This window comes from Podarcis melisellensis (assembly GCF_964234715.1).
Source record: "Podarcis melisellensis genome assembly, chromosome: 13".
NCBI lineage: Eukaryota > Metazoa > Chordata > Lepidosauria > Squamata > Lacertidae > Podarcis > Podarcis melisellensis.
This window is the reverse complement of record NC_138545.1, coordinates 13539635-13558040: the sequence shown is the minus strand read 5'-3', so window position 1 is coordinate 13558040 and position 18406 is coordinate 13539635. Positions and strand designations below refer to the sequence as shown.

Sequence of the window (18406 nt, the reverse complement as noted above, 5' to 3'; positions counted from 1 at the left end):
AATACTTTTCTGTTTTAATGTCACAGCTGCTGCTTTGATGAAAGGCAGACACACTCAGCACCACTGCTCTTCTCTGCCCTCCTACACACAATGACACCCAAGGGTGCCAACTTGAATAAAATGGTGGGGGGAGCCCAGGTAAGCCCCACTCATGAGATGCAGTGCACAAGCACCATTTGAATGGCAATGCCCATCAACTTGGGAGGGGAACTGAAAGGATCTTGGCCTCTAAGAGTTGGCTCCTGTGATGACACCAGCTCTCTCTTACTTTCCCTTATATTGGTAATTTGTTTGAAAATGTAAAGTGGAGCTCTAGGGTGAAACACCACTAAAAAGTGAAAATGAGGTTTATTTGGTGTGGTTGGCACCTAATCAGGTCCTTGGTGCATTAAGGAACAAAGGAAGCTGTGTTATGCTAAGTCATAGGAACACATAAATAAGAACAAAGGAAGTTGGTGCTGTCTTCTTTATGTCACCTTGAGTTCCTGTCAGGGGAAAAGGTGGGATATAAACATAATCATAATATGGGGTGGTGTGTGTGTGTAAAAAGACCAGGGTAAATTGATCTACTCATGTGTCTATTTATTGATCCAATCACTCACCCATCACTGCATAGAAAACAAGAGATATATGATCTATTAAAACATACAGAAAATTATAATAAAAGCAGCACAGCACTCATCCTTTCCTTAAAAGCAGTCAGGTATTTTCCTATTCCTGACTGCTTATTATTCCTATTGGAATAATAAAGCCTTCACTTGCAGGGAAGGAAAGAGCCAGTCTAACTTCTCCAAGGAAGGAGTTCCAGAGTCCTGGAGCAGCCACCGAGAAGCCCTTCTTTAATTCAAAGGTTAATAATAATAATAATAATAATAATAATAATAATAATAATAATAATTTATTATTTATACCCTGCCCATCTGGCTGGGTTTCCCCAGCCACTCTGGGCAGCTTCCAACAGGAGATTAAAAAATACATTCAGATATCAGTCATTAAAAACTTCCCTAAACAGGGCTGCCTTCAGATGTCTTCTAAACATCATATAGCCGTATTTTAAGCTGTATTTTAATTAACTGGTTTTTTCTTTTTTTCTATTACATTTTATTGTAATTTATATTCAGTGTTAGCCACCCTGAGCACAGCCCTGGCCTAGGAGGGCAGGGTATAAAAAAAAGTTGTTGTTGTTGCTGGTGGTGGTTGGTTGGTTGGTTGTTTCTTTGACATCTGATAGGAGAGCATTCCATAGGGTGGGCACCACTACTGAGAAGGCCCTCTGCATTGTGCCCTGCAACTTCACTTCTCGCAGTGAGGGAACTGCCAGAAGGCCCTTGGAGCTGGACCTCAGTATCCGGGCTGAACAATGGGGGTGGAGACGCTCCTTCATTATTTCCTCCTCTTTCCCCACTGCTCTTTCTTTCTTTTCTGGTCCCCCTTTCCTATCTAGGTGCAGATCACTTAAACTTCACTTGAGGTATGGAGGACACCACAGCAGTGGCCAAACTTAGGTTGCTGAAGTCTACCCACTTGGAGGGTCTGAGGAACAGCACCCAAGTGACTGAGTTCATCCTGACAGGACTGTCACATGAACGTGGGGTCCAGCTTTTCCTCTTTGCCCTGTTCCTCACTTTCTACATGATTGTCCTGCCAAGCAATGTGCTGATCATCATCACCATCCGGAGTGACCCTCATCTCAGCTCACCCATGTATTTCCTATTGGCCAACTTGGCATTCCTGGACATCTGGTATTCTTCCATCACTGCCCCCAAGATGCTAGTTGATTTCTTGGCTGAGCGCAAGATCATTTCTTTCTGGGGCTGCATTGCTCAGCTCTTCTTCCTCCACTTTGTGGGGGCCTCTGAGATGTTCCTGCTCACAGTCATGGCCTATGACCGCTACGTTGCCATCTGCCGTCCCTTGCACTACTCCACTATGATGGGCCGGCGCTTGTGCATCCTACTGGTGATAGCCTCTTGGGCTGGGGGCTTTGTCCACTCTCTCATCCAAGTTGTGCTGATACTCCGCCTTCCATTCTGTGGACCCAATGAATTGGACAATTACTTCTGTGACATCACGCAGGTTCTTAGGATCACCTGTGCCAACTCCTTTGCTGAGGAGATGGTCATGATATTCAGCAGTGGCCTCATCTCTGTGGTCTGCTTTGTGGCCCTCTTGGTTTCCTACGTCTTCTTGCTCACCATGCTGAAGAAGAACACCACTGGTGAGTCAGCCAGCAAGGCTCTCTCCACTTGCTATTCGCACATCACCATAGTCATTTTCATGTTTACCCCTGCCATCTACATCTATGCCCGACCCTTTGATGAATATGCTCCTGACAAGGTGGTCTCTGTCTTCCACACAATAATCTTTCCACTCCTAAACCCCATTATTTATACCCTCAGGAATAAGGAGATCACCACAGCTATGAAGAAGGTGGTCAACAGATACCTCCTGTGCAAGGAAACATGAGATCAATAGAATGGTAGTCATCCTGGGGCCTTCCTTGCATGACCAAGGGTGAGAAGATATGGTCAGTTTTAATAAGGAAACATCACTAGGAAACACCATGGCTTTCCAGTGGCTTCTTTTGCTTATGATTGATCTCCCCAACCCCTTTCTGCCTCTACACATTCACACTCTTACATGATTGAATTGAAATACATCTATATAAAATATTCTATTCAATTACCTCTTGAATAGTCATTTCTTGACTTACGCTGAAATTATAGGAAAATTCTAACTGAAAATGGCATATTTTTTTTGCATTAAAGCTGATCATGTAAATTCCAACTAAATTCTAGTGTGCTCTATAACAAATTTATTTCAAAGACTCCTGTGAAATAAAATTTTAGAAGCAGTCTTTTAAAAAAATCTAACAAATTATCAGTTGCCTTTCAACAAGTACATGGGATAAAATGCCTGTAAGTAAATTATATTAAAGATGTACATGTTGGTTAAGTGAACTATTAATAAGCTCTCTCTATTGTTCTACTGAGCTCAGTTTCATGGAGTAAGCTTGTTTTTTAAATGGTGTCAACGTCCTTAAGCAGTGTGAAATGAAGAAATCTTTTCAATGCCAGAATACAAAACCCTGCTGTGAAATAATAAAAACTGAGATGTCTACATTACCTGAGGCCTGCTGGAGAGTTTGCATAATGAAATTAAGATACCACAGACATTACACATTATGCCTGGAGAATGTACAAAATGGTCTGACACATGCACATCCGTCAAAGTCTGTTAGAGAGTATGCCTAATGTCTGGAGAATGTATAAGATGTAGCTGAGATATGCATGTCCCCCAATATGTATGGGAGAGGAGTACACACAATTTCCCATTCATGAACAGATTATGTGCATATCTTCCATGTGTTGTACAATGACTGGTAGTTGTACACAAATATACATTATTGCTCAATAAAAGATAAAGGTAAAAGACCCCTGGACGGTTAAGTCCAGTCAAAGGTGACTATGGGGTTGCGGCGCTCATCTCGCTTTCAGGCCAATGGAGCTGGTGTTTGTCCACAGAAAGCTTTCCGGGTCATGTGCCCAGCATGACTAAATTGCTACTGGCACAATGGGACACTGTGATGGAAACCAGAGGGCACGGAAACACTGTTTACCTTCCCACCACAGCAGTACCCATTTATCTACTTGCAGTGGCGTGCTTTCAAACTGCTAGGTTGGCAGGAGCTGGGGCAGAGCAACGGGAGCTCACCCCGTTGTGGGGATTTGAACCGCTGACCTTTCAATTGGCAAGCCCAAGATGCTCAGTGTTTTAGACCACAGTGCCACCCGTGTCCCGTGTTGCTCAATATACATTGCCATTAACATATATATTGTGAAAGAAGAAGAAGCTCGGGATCCAGTCCATAAAAGTGCAATAAGACCCATTTTTCTACATGACAGTGATCTGCATCAAGTTGTTCACGGCATAAGAAAGTGCCAGAACAATCTCCTCTTCTCTGTCTGCTGCTTGCCTCATAAACCCTCACCACTGTTTAATTCAGAAGGTGGAATTACCAGCTCAACACACGCAACTCTACTAAGTTTCCTTCCTCCCCACTTAGAAGCTTAAAGTGCAGTGCGTTCTGCAAGCAAATAAATGTTCTTATATGTCTTATCATGCACATCCAGTTATCCTAGCCAAATGTCGTTTCCCCAATGTGAAAGATGAACCCGTGAGCAAATGGGCTGAATGGCTGGTGTGGCTGCGCCTTGAGCAGCAAACCACGCCCCCACCAAGCCGCCTGATTGGGTGCTCAACCAGGGGCATGGCACGCCAGCCATGTGGATGGGGCAGGGGGCGTAATGCCCCCTGCGTGATGCGGAAATCGTCTCCTGCCCACAACACCTCCCCTCCGGAAGGAGGAGAGGCCTTTTCACTAAGCATAAACCTCTTCACAGGGTTGTTGTGATGATAAAATTGGGCAGGGCAGGGTGGGGGGAGAACCACAGAAGCTTTCCTAAGGTCCTTCGAGGAATGGCAGGATCAAAGTTAAATAAATAAATAAATAAATAAATAAATAAATATCCATCCCTGGTAGGGATAGGCAGACATCAACCTATAATTCAACACTTCTAATGAAGAGAGAGTCCAGTGCCTTCTAAGGAAGGCTGCTCCACTGTTGCACAGCTCATACTATCAGACAAGCCCCCTCCCCACCTTTTACTTGGAATACGTTGGTTTGTATCCTACTCTCCTGAGCAGCAGAAAACAAATTTCCTCCAACTCGGGCAAGGGGAGCTCTGGTTTGTGGGTTAATCTTGGCCTTCCAGGGGGTCCAATGCCCACTAGGGGTTTATCCTGTAGCTGAATCCAAGTTAAAGATTTGTTCTCTGTTTCCCCTGTTCTTTCCTTCTCTATCCTTCCTTCCTTGTTTTTCTTGAATCAAATTTTAGTCTGTAAGCTCCTTGGAGGCAAACGCCTGTTCTCTTTCATGATGTGAATCACTGTGTACAATGCTGATGAAACAAAACAATTTCTTGTAAAACAAGGAGGCTAATCCACTGCACAAATCTACTCCACTGGGTTTAGTGAGTTCAGATCAAATCTAAACGGGGCATGAGGATGAATTTGCTGTGCTTTGTAGATGGTGACAAGTTCTCAAAGTTTGTTTCCTTTGCCTCACTGGGGACACCAGAGCCAGATGTCAGAGTGGTAACTTTGGAAACAAACTCCCTTTGTAACAATGATCATCCAGCTCTTGAATGCCCATAGCACCAGTTTACCTTGCCAAGATCTAAAGGGATAAATCAAGCATCCTCTTCATTGTCCCATTTTCCATCTGGCATGGAGAGTTCAAAGTCATCAAGCAAAACCGGAATGCTGATTCTGAGACTGAGATTGGATCAGCTGTGGAAAGAAGTTCTCTGTGCAATCTTCAAGTGACCTCAGAGTGAGTGAGTAAGGGGCAAGTGAGATGGATGGGGCTGATGGGGTAGTTCAGATTCAAATTTGCTAAAAAAATTTACCCCCCTTCAGACACGAGCTGAGTTGCAAAGAAGGTTTAGAATCTATATTTTAATTCAGACCTTATCAATGCTATGCCTTTCACATGCTGCTGGATTAAAGGCAGCCCTCTTCAGTGAAGCTTTTAATATTTGATAAATTATTGTATTTTAAAATTTTGCTGGAATCCACCCAGAGTAGCTGGGGAAACACAGCCAGATAGGCGAGGTATAAATAATAAATTATTATTATTATTATTATTATTATTATTATTATTATTATTATTATTACTTCCATCATCGCTGACCATGTGTTGGCTGGGTTGGTTGGAGTTGATTAACATCTTGACAACATTCCACTGGCTATATCTATTCAAATTCTCTACCGTAGGATATGGGAGTGATAGATGATTTTGAGTTCAGAGAGGTCAGGCAGAGATTCTGTGGATTGTGACCATTCCACAATTCTGTCAATTGTCTACTGGTTCCTGTAAGCACAAAATGCTTTGCTCCTCTGTTTTCACCTTCACCTCATGCTTGCCTCACATTTTCTACAACCTCTCTTGCACACAAACCACTGCAAGTATCTCTTGTATCTTCCCCCTCCCAAAGACTTCAACATCTAAGCACTGTTTTCACATTCTGCCCAACTCCCATTCTGTATACCTTTCTATGCCAGTGCTTTCATATTCAACCTCATTCCCATTCCTCCTACTCATTCTGGGGTTTATTTTTTTTTGGGGGGGGCGTTGGCAACCCCCTTTCCACTTCCATTTTCATCTTCATTCTTTTTTTTAATCTCTCCACCCTTCTCCTTTCTCTTCTTAGTTCTCCCTTTCTGTGTGATCACCATCATTTCCATACCTTCTCCTGTTCTGCAGCCCCCTTTGTGTATACAACCCATACTGATATATGTTGCTGAGAATCTTAAGAGCAAGCTGTCACTTTGCTTATTCAGATAGAGAATCTCAAGTTCAGTTGATGGATGTTGTGCACATATGGATGTTTAAAATAGTCTTTCTAAATTACCACATTGAATCTAGAACCTTATGTTAAAGACAACAAATGGTACCAGGAGTGATGGTAGTAGATACAATGGAATATTAGTGGGCCTTGTATCCTTTATCTTTCCCACACGAGGCAACTGAGAAATGGAAGAGGGAAAAGTTTAAAACATCAATTTTCACTCTTCTTCATTGGAAATTCATTGGACTAGATGATTCTCTGAGTCCCTTCCAGCTCCACAGTTCTATGATTCTTTGATTCTATAACAGCAGATGTTTGCGCAAAGCAATGGTGAAGAGACACAGAACAGAAAATAGCAGTTTTAAATAATGGAAATGGTCTGAGCAAAGTGGGAAGGAAGGACAGAAGAAAATGCAGCAGCAGCAACAACAACAGAGGTTTGAGTAAATAAGGGATAAAGGGATCTGAAATAAAGTGGTGGTTTTAAACAGTGCTTTTCTTCTAGAAAGAAAGGTGTCAGTACTGCATAGCCTTGAGTACCCCCAGAAAAAATCCCTGGCTTTTTAACACGATATATTCTATTCAAACATCTTCCAGAAAAAGCTATGCAGAAGATCAGCTCTGGAATAAATGTTTCATGCATAGAGAAGTGAATCAAAAGTACCCCCTTCACTTAGAAGCAAATGAAAGCTAGTCATGTTCATTCATTTCAATTGGTTTACTCTGAAAGGGGGAAAAATGGGTTTAGCTTTGGTTTACTTACTTGTTTCCTGTCCTCTCTCTCAAGGAACCTATTTTATGATGTTTTAGCAATTTTATAGCACACTGAGATGATTTCTTCAATGAGCTGGCAGCTTAGAAAATATTTTTGAATGAATGAATAAAAAAATATGTTTCCTTTCCCCTTTTACAGGCTAAATGGGGCACCTTAAAGAAAACCACACAAGAATAAATGAATTCCTTTTGATGGCCATATCCCCCACATGGGAGTCCCAAGCCATCCTCTTTGCGGTCTTCCTCCTGGTTTACGCATCTACCATAGTAGGAAATAGTCTTATCATGCTGACAGTGACTTCTGACCTTCGACTGCAAACACCTATGTACTTCCTGCTGGGGAACCTCTCCTTCGTGGACCTTTGCTACTCCACAGTCACAACCCCTAAAATTCTAGTGGACCTTTTGTCCAAAAAGAAGAGCATCTCCTTTGATGCCTGCATGGCCCAGCTCTTTTTCCTCCATTTTGTGGGTGCTACCGAGATGTTCCTTCTCACCATCATGGCCTATGACCGGTATGTGGCTATTTGCAAGCCTCTGCACTATCCCAATATCATGAACAGGCAGCTTTGTAGCTGGCTGGTGGTAGCCTCTTGGACTGGGGGCTTCATCCACTCCACAGTCCAGTTAGTCCTCACTATAGGGCTTCCCTACTGTGGGCCCAACCAATTGGACAATTTCTTCTGTGATGTCCCACCAGTTATCAAGCTGGCCTGCACTGATACCTACGTCACTGAACTCCTCATAGTCTCCAACAGTGGCCTCATCTCAATCAGCTGCTTTGTCATCTTGGTGGCTTCCTATGCCACCATCCTGGTGAGAATCCGCTCCCCTGAGGGACGGCGCAAAGCCCTCAATGTCTGTGCCTCTCACCTAATGGTGGTGACATTGTTCTTTGGTCCTTGCATCTTTATCTACGGTGGGCCCTTATCCACTATCTCAGTAGACAAGCTGACCCCTGTCCTGTACAATATCAATATCATTACTCCCATGCTGAATCCATTGATCTACACTCTGAGAAACAAAGATGTTAAGTCAGCCATAAGGAAGCTGACAGGGAAGGAAACAATTTCTGATGGGAAGGTAGACATGTGATTCCCTGGATTATTACTTATAGAGACCTTCACAGCAGCATAGTTGGGTGTAGCATGTAATTGGAGAGTGTTGAAAGCAACCATTTTTGATAAAAACTGGACTGATCTTTAAAAAATGTGCTTTGGCACATTTGAAATATGAATTAAGTACCCATCATATTCTTTTTTAATGCTGAGGAGTTAGTAAGAAATCTAATTAACAACAAGAACATTAGGAACCTACAGGCTTAATCAGCAAGTCCTTTATCAGTAAGGAGGCTTCATTTTTAAAAACCATTATTATAGCACTATGGTTTTCATTTCCTATGCAAAAGCCCTGCTAGCTTCTGCTCAAATCCCTATTATTACTGCCTGACTGTAATGTAGATATCATTGGCAATCAAATAAAAAAGGGGTTAAATGCATGTGAATATAACCTGTAATTAAATAAACTTAGTATGTGTATTAAACAAAAATATCAGTTTTTGATATATAACATTTAATAAACCTGATAATGTGATATTTTAAGTTGCAGAACTGGGAACACTCTTGAGTCCAGAAACATATTTCATTGACACTACCAAAGTAATTATTTTTAAACAACCACCCTACTCCAATTATTTTGGGGACATGACATGCATGGTCTTTAACCCTTTCTCCCCACACTATGATTCTGATCCAGCTTGCCTGTTCTGAACATGGAAGGGGAAACTAGAAATCACTTTCTGTGAACCCCTTAGATCCCTATGCCCTTCTGTCACCTATCCTGTAGCCAAATCCAAGCAGGTGCTACTGAATCATTTACATGCTCTTTCCCTGTTTATCTCTCTCTATCCTTCCTTATTTTAAACTGTAAGATACTTGGAAGCAGAGCTCTTCTCTCTTTCATGTTGTAAAGCACTGTGGACAATTATGGTGCAACAACATCAATTCCTTTCACATTTTTAAATCAAGGTAAAGGTAAAGGGACCCCTGACCGTTAGGTCCAGTCGTGGACGACTCTGGGGTTGCGGTGCTCATCTCACTTTACTGGCTGAGGGAGCCAGTGTACAGCTTCCGGGTCATGTGGCCAGCATGACTAAGCCGCTTTTGGTGAACCAGAGCAGTGCATGGAAACATCGTTTACCTTCCTGCCAAAGCAGTACCTATTTATTTACTCGCATTTTGATGTGCTTTTCAACTGCTAGGTTGACAGGAGCAGGGTCCGAGCAACGGGAGCTCACCCCATCGCAGGGATTCGAACCGCCAACCTTCTGATTGGCAAGCCCTGGGCTCTGTGGTTTAGACTCTTAAAAACTAAGGAGTAGTCCCTTAAAACTATGGAGTAGGTTCCACCGAGATTTGAACTCGGATCGCTGGATTCAGAGTCCAGAGTGCTAACCATTACACCATGGAACCTTACACATGGCACATAATAAATGCCACTTAAAAGCAAACTGTACTAGGGAGGAATTTCTTTTACAAATTCTCAAATTCTTTCCCTCACTGGAGATATCAGAGCAGTAACTTTGGCAAGAAACTCCCTTTGCAGCCACAATCATTCAGCTCCGCCATACTCAGCATATCAGTTTGCCCTGCCAAGATAAATCAGAAAGTCTTTTCATTATTCTCACTTGCTGACTTTCAAAGGCATTGGATGACACTGGAATGCCACTTCCCACTCCCCAGTGCAAGATCTTAGTGGCTGTGAAGAGTTGTTCCCCATGTAACCTCAGAGTGAGTAAGGAGAGAGCAAGTGAGATGGACAGGGCTGATGGGGTAGACATGCTCTAAATTCACCGAGCAATTTCCCCCCTTAAAACACGAACTAGGCTGCAAAAAATGTTACAATCTGTCTTGTAATTCCCAGATAGGTGTCCTCCAGATGTTTCTGAACTACAACTCCCATCACCATTGACCATGTTGTGTGGGATTGATTGGAGCTGGGGATGAATAAGCCTTGGGCAACATCCCACTGGCTGCCACCAATTCTCTATTATAGGATTTGTGACTATAGCTACTTTTGAGAGATTTTAAGGAGGGGCATTTTGCATCTTGTGATTGTTTCATAATTCTTTCAGTTGTCTAGCAGTCCTTATCAAGCACAAAAGCAGGGCTGGCATTACCATTGGGCAAAGTGAGGCAATCACCCTCAGTGGCACATGTTGGTACCATTTTATAACTTGCTTTGGGTTAGGTTTTGTGAAAAAAGCAGCTAATTAAAGATACTTGTGATGGTGGTGATAATATTACTGCTATGAGGCAGCAGCTCTCTGGTTTTCCTCTCTCAACACCACAGACATTCTCCAAGATTGTTGAGGCAGACAAAAGCAAACCAAACTGGAATGAAAAGTATTTATAGGGAGTTGAAAGAGGAATCTCTGTTTGTGCTTTTTCATTCTTCTGGAATTCTTTCATTCTTTTTTGCATGCTTATATATTTGAAAAGTCTACACAACCTGTTAAACCAGATTGCCTGTGTCTAGTTCAATTTGGAAGGCGATCTCTAGAGGCTTGCTGACATTTTCCAATATATGTGTTTATTCAGAAATATATAGGCTAGATGCAGGTGAAGCTGTATCCTAAATATTCACCCAGACTGTCCAGGTCCAATGCACCTCTGTCAGGTTCCTGAGGAGCTGTCCAGCACCTCAATCACTGTTAAATCCCAGAGCCCCAAAGTCATTTCTCTGTCCCTCTGTCTACCCCACCCCCTTCTTTCTTTCACCGACTGCAGTTTCTTTTCTCAGACAGATTCTTTTCACCATTCTTAGCTGTGTTGGAGAGTAGACAGTGTGAGCCCACATGATTTATTCGAGGGGAGGTTAGGTAACATTGCATCAAGGAAGTGTTAATTCATATTTTTGTCCATCCCATAGCACAAAAGTGTAATATTTTTTGGAGGCATGTTTGTTGCACAAGACATCCTAATCACCTGTAAATGCACAACCTGAATTTGCTGGCATGTGATTGAATCCTACCTGAAGATGGTGATACTCTAGTAGTGCCCAAAGAGAGATTTTACTTCTTGGCCATTCAAAGGGGCAGCTATTGATAGCAAGCAGCCACACACACACCTCTCCACAGTCAAATGAGACATTTGGCATTTTTTCAGGACTGATAAGGCTTTATCCAACAGCTTTTCCTGGTTCCACCAACCATCTCAAGTCCAGCCAGCACCACAACCCCCAGTGTACGATATAGATAAATATTAAAATTTATTGATGCAGAACTACTGATGCTCTCAAAAGTTAAAGCAAATCCTGGTACATAAAGGATGCAATTCAGTCTACCCTTTCCCTAGTCCAAGTCCTATTGAACACACCAGATTTGATCTAGACTGACAGTGCAATCCCATCCATATCTACTCAAAAGTAAGTCCCATCCACAGGCATGCATATTTTAACTGTCCCTTCATATTTGCTTGACCTGTATATTTGTAAATAAAGACAAGTATTCTAAAATGAAGATTTATTTTATTTTGTTATAAATATATTTATACACTGTTGTATCATAGAAATTTATCATAGTGGTTTATGATAATTTAAAATATGAACCATACGGTAAAATCATTTTACAAAATAAAAACAAGTGAAAAGCAAAAGAATAAAAAACACAGGAATGTTGGCAATCAAGGAAACAAATTTCTGATGGGAAGGTAGACATGTGATTCCCTGGATTATTGCTTATAAAACCTTCACAACAGGAGCGGAGACGCGAACCCAGTTCACCAGATTACGAGTCTACCTCTCTTAACCACTACACCACACCACTCTGTAGGCAGAGTCTTGGTCTATTCAATACTGCAAAGCACCATGAACACTGGTGTTGCAACACTGTGGATTGCTTTCAGATTTATAAAGCAAGAAGGTGGTTGCAATGTACAAATCCATTCTAATGAACTTGCTAAGTGAAGATTAAAGGAAAACTGGGTTGAAGAAGAATTTCCTTTGCAAGTTCTCAAAGTTTACTGCCCTTCTCTCACTGGGAATACCAGAGCAGTAACTTTGGAAAGAAACTCCCTTTGCAACCACACTCACCAGCTCCTTAATGCCTACACATATGTGCCAAGACTCAAAGAGATAATTAAATAAGACTTTTCATTGTTCCCATTTGCCAGCTTTCAAAATCATTGAGTGACACTGCAAGGCCACTTCTCACTTCACACTCCAAGATTTGATTAGCTGTGAAGAGATGTTCCCTGTGCAACCTCAGAGTGAGTAAGGAAGAGAGTGCAAGTGAGACACACAGGGCTGATGGGGTAGACCTGATATAAATTTGCTAACCAATTTCCCTCCTTCAGACACAGACTAGCTTGCAGAAAAGGGTTAGAACCTGTCTTGTAATTCACAGCTAGCTAATGTGTTCTCCAGATGTTTCTGGACCACAGCTGCCATCCTTGAGCATGTTGCCTGAGACTGATTGGAGCTAGGGTTGAATAAACCCTGGGTGGCATCCAATTGACAGCCCTGTTCTAATTCTCTGTCATAGGATTTGTGATGATAGATGCTTTGGGGTTGAGTGATTTTAGGGGGAGATTTTGCATTTTGTGATTATTGCATAATTCTCTCAATTGTCTTGTGATGCTTGTCAAACAGAGAAGCAGGGCAAAGTGAGGCAATCACTTGAGGTGGCACATGGTGGTTTCATTTCAAAGTTGCTCTGGGTCACATTTCGGGGGGGGGGAGCCAAATAATAAAGGATAATGGTGGTGGTGATAATGCTGGGGATGAGTGAAGAGCAACCCTGTGGCTGCTTCATTTCACACACCACATCCAGTCCCCAAGATTGTTGAGGCAGACACAGTTGAATCAAACTGAGACAACAAGTACTCATATGGAGCAGAAGACAATTAGAAAGGAGGGTCTGTGATTCTCCTATTTTCTTCTCTCTGGGATTGGGTTTATTTCTCTTTCTACAAGTATGTGTATTTCAAAAGTCTGCCCAGCCTCTTGAACCAGGTTGCCTGGGTCTAGTTCCTGTTGGAGGGAGATCTCTAGAAGCTTATTGGCATTTTGTAATATGTGTGTTTATTTGCAAAAATATAAGCTGAGCATAGGTGCTGGAATAGCTTAAACACCCTAATAGACTGTCAAGGACCACTGCACCCGCCAACATCAGGTTCGCAGGGAGCAATCCAGTACCCCCCAAACCCTGTTAACTCTCGAGTCCCAAATTCATCTCTTGCCTTCTCTCTGTATATGTTTTTCCCCTCCAAATGCAGTTTCTCCTCTTAGGTAGGCATCTCAATTGCACAATTCTTAGCTAGGGTGGGGAGGAGAGCTTCTGGGCACTTGCAGAAGACCTGTTTATTGAGCAGTCAGCCCAATTCATTTGTAATTTGGTTAGGCAACATTGCATCAAGGAAGTATTGCCACATACTTTCCTCTGCATTTTTCTTATCAGAGAAAAAGTTAAATATTTGGGGGGGAAGCATGTCTAGAGTGTAAGATTTCCCAAACAACTGTAAATGTACAATCTGAATTCGCCATAAAGTAACTGAATCCTACCTGAAGATGATGACACCCTGAAAGGGCCCACAAAGAGATCTTACTCTTAGATATTCCTTGGACCACTATTGCTATTGATAGCAATCTCCCAATCACCTTATTAAAGGAGACATTTGACATTTGTCAGGACTAATAAGGTATTATGTGACAGTTTTATTGATTTCATTAGCTCTCTCTTATCCCCATTCCCCACCCCCAATGTACAACATGGACAGAATTTTAAAATGTCCTGATGCAGAACTACCTGGGTCCTCAAAATGCAAGGTATAATTTTATGACATAAAGTTTGCATTCCAGTGCACACTTTTCTAGGACTGTGGTGTTAATCATGTTTGCTAGAGTTACTGAAGATATCTTTAAAACTGCTTCATTAGGAGAGTGCTAAATGATACCCACTGCCATCATGAGTGATCATTAGAAGAGTTTTCTGTGTAAGGAACTGAATACAGTGGTACCTCAGGTTAAGAACTTAATTCGTTCTGGAGGTCCGTTCTTAAGCTGAAACAGTTCTTAACCTGAGGTACCACTTTAGCTAATGGGGCCTCCTGCTGCTGCTGCGCCGCCACCACACAATTTCTGTTCTCATCCTGAAGCAAAGTTCTTAACCCGAGGTGCTATTTCTGGGTTAGCAGAGTCTGTGACCTGAAGCGTCTGTAACCCGAGGTACCATTGTATGCTGTGAAAATTTAGTGAAGAAGGCATCCCACTACTAATTGTGTTAGCCTATCTGTAAGGGTGCTTAGAACAAGCGGTGTCTTGGCTCTTATTGATGCTTCTATTGGTTTTATGGTATTAATTAGACTATATACCACCTTACTATATTACGTATGAAAATGCTGTTGATGAATGTGTAAATAAAGAAAACAGAACTTGTTACCCTTATCCTGTTTAAAGCCCTGAGTAGTTCCAGGGATGTAGTCCTTAACTGGATCTAGTTTCTATTGGAAGTTACTAGAGGTTTATTGGCATTTTGTAAAACTTGACTTTGTAGTTCCCTAGCCAATTGTGGAGGGGCAGACCTTGGTAATCTTTCATAATAAGAGGCCTTTATGAGGCCACATTTGGCACCCCCAAATATATATTATTATTTTGCATCCCCTCAAACTGATATAGAAATGTAGTGAACTGGATGCTGCAAAAATGGGAAATTGCTAAAATGAAATTGACAGTTTTACCAATTCCTACACCTTGTATACACCTTGACATTCTGGAGACCAGATACATAAAATGATTGAATGGACAGACAGAGAGATATTACCCAGTATACCTAAAATGTTGTTGCTATTGACATTCAACCTGTGAAACTTGGCAGTCCCAGGCAATTGCTGTTAGTGTCCAAAAGCTTACACCAGTAAATGACTCCAGTCACCTATACAGTATGTGTAGCGTGTATGGCAGAAGAGTGGGGAAATAAAAGTCTTCAGATATTGATCAACTGTATCTGGAAATTCAAATGTTCACATGATTTTGAACTTTGGGCCTGATATTGGACTTTTTGAACTGCAGGGATAATGAGTGTCAATTGGCAATTATGCTTAAAAACCACCTAGAAGCCCCATCATGGGTCAAAGAAACCAGGCAGGAGTCAGGGGTGGCAGGACTAACAGGGCCCTATAATGTATTTATTATGGTTTTGCCAGGAAAGGAACAGCTTGGCCACAGTCGTGCAAGCCTTGGCAACTTCTAGAATGCATTATTGCATGGGTAGGCAAACTAAGGCCCGGGGGCCGGATCCAGCCCAATCACCTTCTAAAGCTGGCCTGCGGATGATCCGGGAATCAGCGTGTTTTTGCATAAGTAGAATGTGTCCTTTTATTTAAAATGCATCTCTGGGTTATTTGTGGGGCATAGGAATTCATTCATTATCCCCCCCCCCCAAATATAGTCCAGTCCCCCACAAAGTCTGAGGGACAGTGGACCGGCCCCCTGCTGGAAAAGTTTGCTGACCCCTGCATTATTGCAATGCACTCTATGTAAGGCTACACTTGAAACTGCAGCTAGTGCAGAATGCTGCATCCCAGCATTTGGCCAGAGCACCTCCTTATTAACATACTACAATGGTGCTGAATGCTGTGCACTGTCTGTCATTCTATTACTAGGCCCGAATATTACTGAGCTAACCAGGCATTATCTCAGCTCCCCATCAGACACCCAGAAGAAGAAGAAGAAGAAGAAGAAGAAGAAGAAGAAGAAGAAGAAGAAGAAGAAGAAGAAGAAGAAGAAGAAGAGCAGCTCTGAACAACTGCAAAGCATAGTTCGATCCTTGCTTACATCCTATCAGTGATGGTTTTTCTGTAGACACTAGTCATTCTTATCTGCTATACAACAACAATTCATTTAGGAATCTGCCTTAGTCGGTAACTAAAGTCATCAAAAGCAGGGGGGAAGGATCACTTTAGCAGTATTTATAAGGATGGGGCAAAATGTTACCAGCCTGAAGATGGTGAAGAAGAGGAGGTTGCGGCCAAAAATAAGAAGGTGTTTCGGACAGTTTGTTTTAAGTATGAACACTGAGCACATTCTACCCTGATTTAAGTTGCGTATATGCCATCCAGATTCTAGGTCCAACTACACACTTTAAAAAGTCCCTTGGAGGTAACAGTATTATTGTTAGTGAATAAAGTGCTTAAACAACCTGGATCCAGGTTACTCAAAGTACCAAATTTTCCCTAGTGTACAGGTTAGAACAGTATAATCACTTGGCCAAGCCTTCCTGACTGTTCCACAGTTATCTCCTGTTGATTTATTTTCTGTACCAACTGAAAGTTTTTATGGTAATGGCTACTTGTCCATCTGTTGATAATATTTTTAGTTTCACCAAGCACTTATAGAGAATTGATTAGATTCAGTCTTGATAATCTGATCCATGTTTTGTGATTTAGGGTTGAATTCAATGGTAGTCCTATTCAGGGTAGAGCCAATGAAAATGGCAGACCATTCATTTGAATGGCTCTACTCTAAGTAGGAATAGCATTGGATACAGCACATATTTAGTTAGTTAGTTAGTTAGTTGGTTGGTTGGTTATAGCTTGCCATTCCCGCCCCCCCCCCCCCACAAGCAGCCAATTTTATATGGTTTTCGTTATTTTATTTTCCACCCCCATGATCTGTTTTAATGAATTGGCCACTTATCAATATTCTTATTAAATAAAGAAATAATTAAAAATGCTTCTTTCCACTTTTGCAGGCAAAATGGATCACCTGAAAGGAAACTACACCAGAGTCAATGAATTCCTCTTTGTGGCCCTTTCTCCAACATGGCAGTCCCAAGCCACCCTCTTTGTGTTTTTCCTCCTAGTCTATGCAGCCACCCTAGTAGGAAACAGCCTGATCATGCTGACAGTGACCTCAGACCCTCGACTGAGAACACCCATGTACTTTCTGCTTGGGAACCTCTCATTTCTAGACCTTTGCTACTCCCATGTCACAACCCCTAAGATGTTGGTGGACTTTTTGTCTGAGAAGAAGAGCATCTCCTTTGATGCCTGCATGGCCCAGCTCTTTTTCCTCCATCTCTTGGCCGCTGCTGAGATGTTCCTCCTCACTGTCATGGCCTATGACAGGTATGTGGCCATTTGCAAGCCTCTGCACTATCCCAATATCATGAACAGGGAGCTCTGTAGCTGGCTGGTGGCAGCCTCTTGGACTGGGGGCTTCATCCACTCCATGGTTCAATTACTCCTCACTATAGGCCTTCCCTACTGTGGGCCCAACCAATTGAACAACTTCTTCTGTGATGTCCCACCGGTCATTAAGCTGGCCTGCACTGACACCTACATCACTGAGCTTCTCATAGTCTCCAACAGTGGCCTCATTTCAGCCAGCTGCTTTGTTCTTTTGGTGATCTCCTATGCAACCATCCTGGTGAGGATCCGCTCTCCTGAGGGACGACGCAAAGCCCTAAATGTCTGTGCCTCCCATCTAATTGTGGTGACATTGTTCTTTGGACCCTGCATCTTTATCTACACTGAGCCTTTATCTGCTATCACAGTAGACAAGCTGACCCATACTCTTTACAATATCAATCTCATCACCCCTATGCTGAATCCGTTAATCTACACTCTGAGAAACAAAGATGTGAAGTCAGCAATAAGGAAGCTGACAGGGAAGGAAACGATTTCTGATGGGAAAGTAGAGACGTGATTCTAAAGACCTTCACAGAATATCCTCCAAAGAAACTATCTAAACAGCCATCCATTTGCTTTTATGGAGAAAGGTGGATGACAAATTTAAATAATGACAGCAGCAACAACATACAAATGTAACCAGCAAATGCTTAATCAACAATGACACTTCGTTTTAAAACTGATATTATGGCACTTTGGTTTTCTTTTCCTATGCAGAAGCTTGAGATTGAATCACAGTTATTACTCCCTGACAATGATGAAAACAGCCTATGGAATCAAGTAAACAAAGAGATCAAGCACATGAAAATATAACATGAAATCAAATAAACTGAGTATGCATATTTAATCAAAATATCAATGTTCAAATAAATAACATTAATATACAGGATAATACAATGGTGTAGTGTGTGTGTGTGTGTGTGTGTGTGTGTGTGTGTGAATGATATGTTGTATGTAACTTAAAAATGTGATATAGTTGGTGAGCTTCTCCATAGACCAGAAGACTAGGAGTGGCTCTGCAAATATTTTGGG

At 42.0% G+C, this 18406-nt stretch overlaps 3 protein-coding genes across 11 annotated transcripts; all 3 read left to right on the top strand.

Moving 5' to 3' along the window:
• Positions 1-1256: 1256 nt before the first annotated feature.
• LOC309354525 (olfactory receptor 4M1-like) lies at positions 1257-4080 on the top strand. Of its 2 annotated transcripts, none has more exons than XM_081884710.1 (2): positions 1257-2218; positions 3906-4080. In XM_081884710.1, the coding sequence occupies exons 1-2, from the start codon at positions 1474-1476 to the stop codon at positions 3932-3934; spliced, it is 774 nt and encodes a 257-aa protein (XP_081740836.1). In that variant the 5' UTR covers positions 1257-1473; the 3' UTR covers positions 3935-4080. The 2 variants fall into 2 exon arrangements, with proteins under 2 accessions (XP_081740836.1, XP_081740837.1); XM_081884711.1 differs by lacking the exon at positions 3906-4080 and adding an exon at positions 2400-2564.
• On the top strand, positions 2394-8363 carry LOC309354517 (olfactory receptor 4Q2-like). 2 transcript variants are annotated; one of them, XM_081884695.1, is made up of 2 exons: positions 2394-2514; positions 7327-8363. In XM_081884695.1, the coding sequence occupies exon 2, from the start codon at positions 7332-7334 to the stop codon at positions 8280-8282; it is 951 nt and encodes a 316-aa protein (XP_081740821.1). In that variant the 5' UTR covers positions 2394-2514; positions 7327-7331; the 3' UTR covers positions 8283-8363. The 2 variants fall into 2 exon arrangements, with proteins under 2 accessions (XP_081740821.1, XP_081740822.1); XM_081884696.1 differs by lacking the exon at positions 2394-2514 and adding an exon at positions 5338-5399.
• Positions 2429-18131, top strand: LOC309354513 (olfactory receptor 4Q2-like). 7 transcript variants are annotated; one of them, XM_081884685.1, is made up of 3 exons: positions 5253-5395; positions 12359-12454; positions 16936-18131. In XM_081884685.1, the coding sequence occupies exons 2-3, from the start codon at positions 12433-12435 to the stop codon at positions 17889-17891; spliced, it is 978 nt and encodes a 325-aa protein (XP_081740811.1). In that variant the 5' UTR covers positions 5253-5395; positions 12359-12432; the 3' UTR covers positions 17892-18131. The 7 variants fall into 7 exon arrangements, with proteins under 7 accessions (XP_081740814.1, XP_081740811.1, XP_081740815.1 ...); XM_081884691.1 differs by having other exon boundaries at positions 5347-5399; positions 17047-18131; XM_081884686.1 differs by having other exon boundaries at positions 5351-5399.
• The last annotated feature ends 275 nt before the right edge of the window (positions 18132-18406 follow it).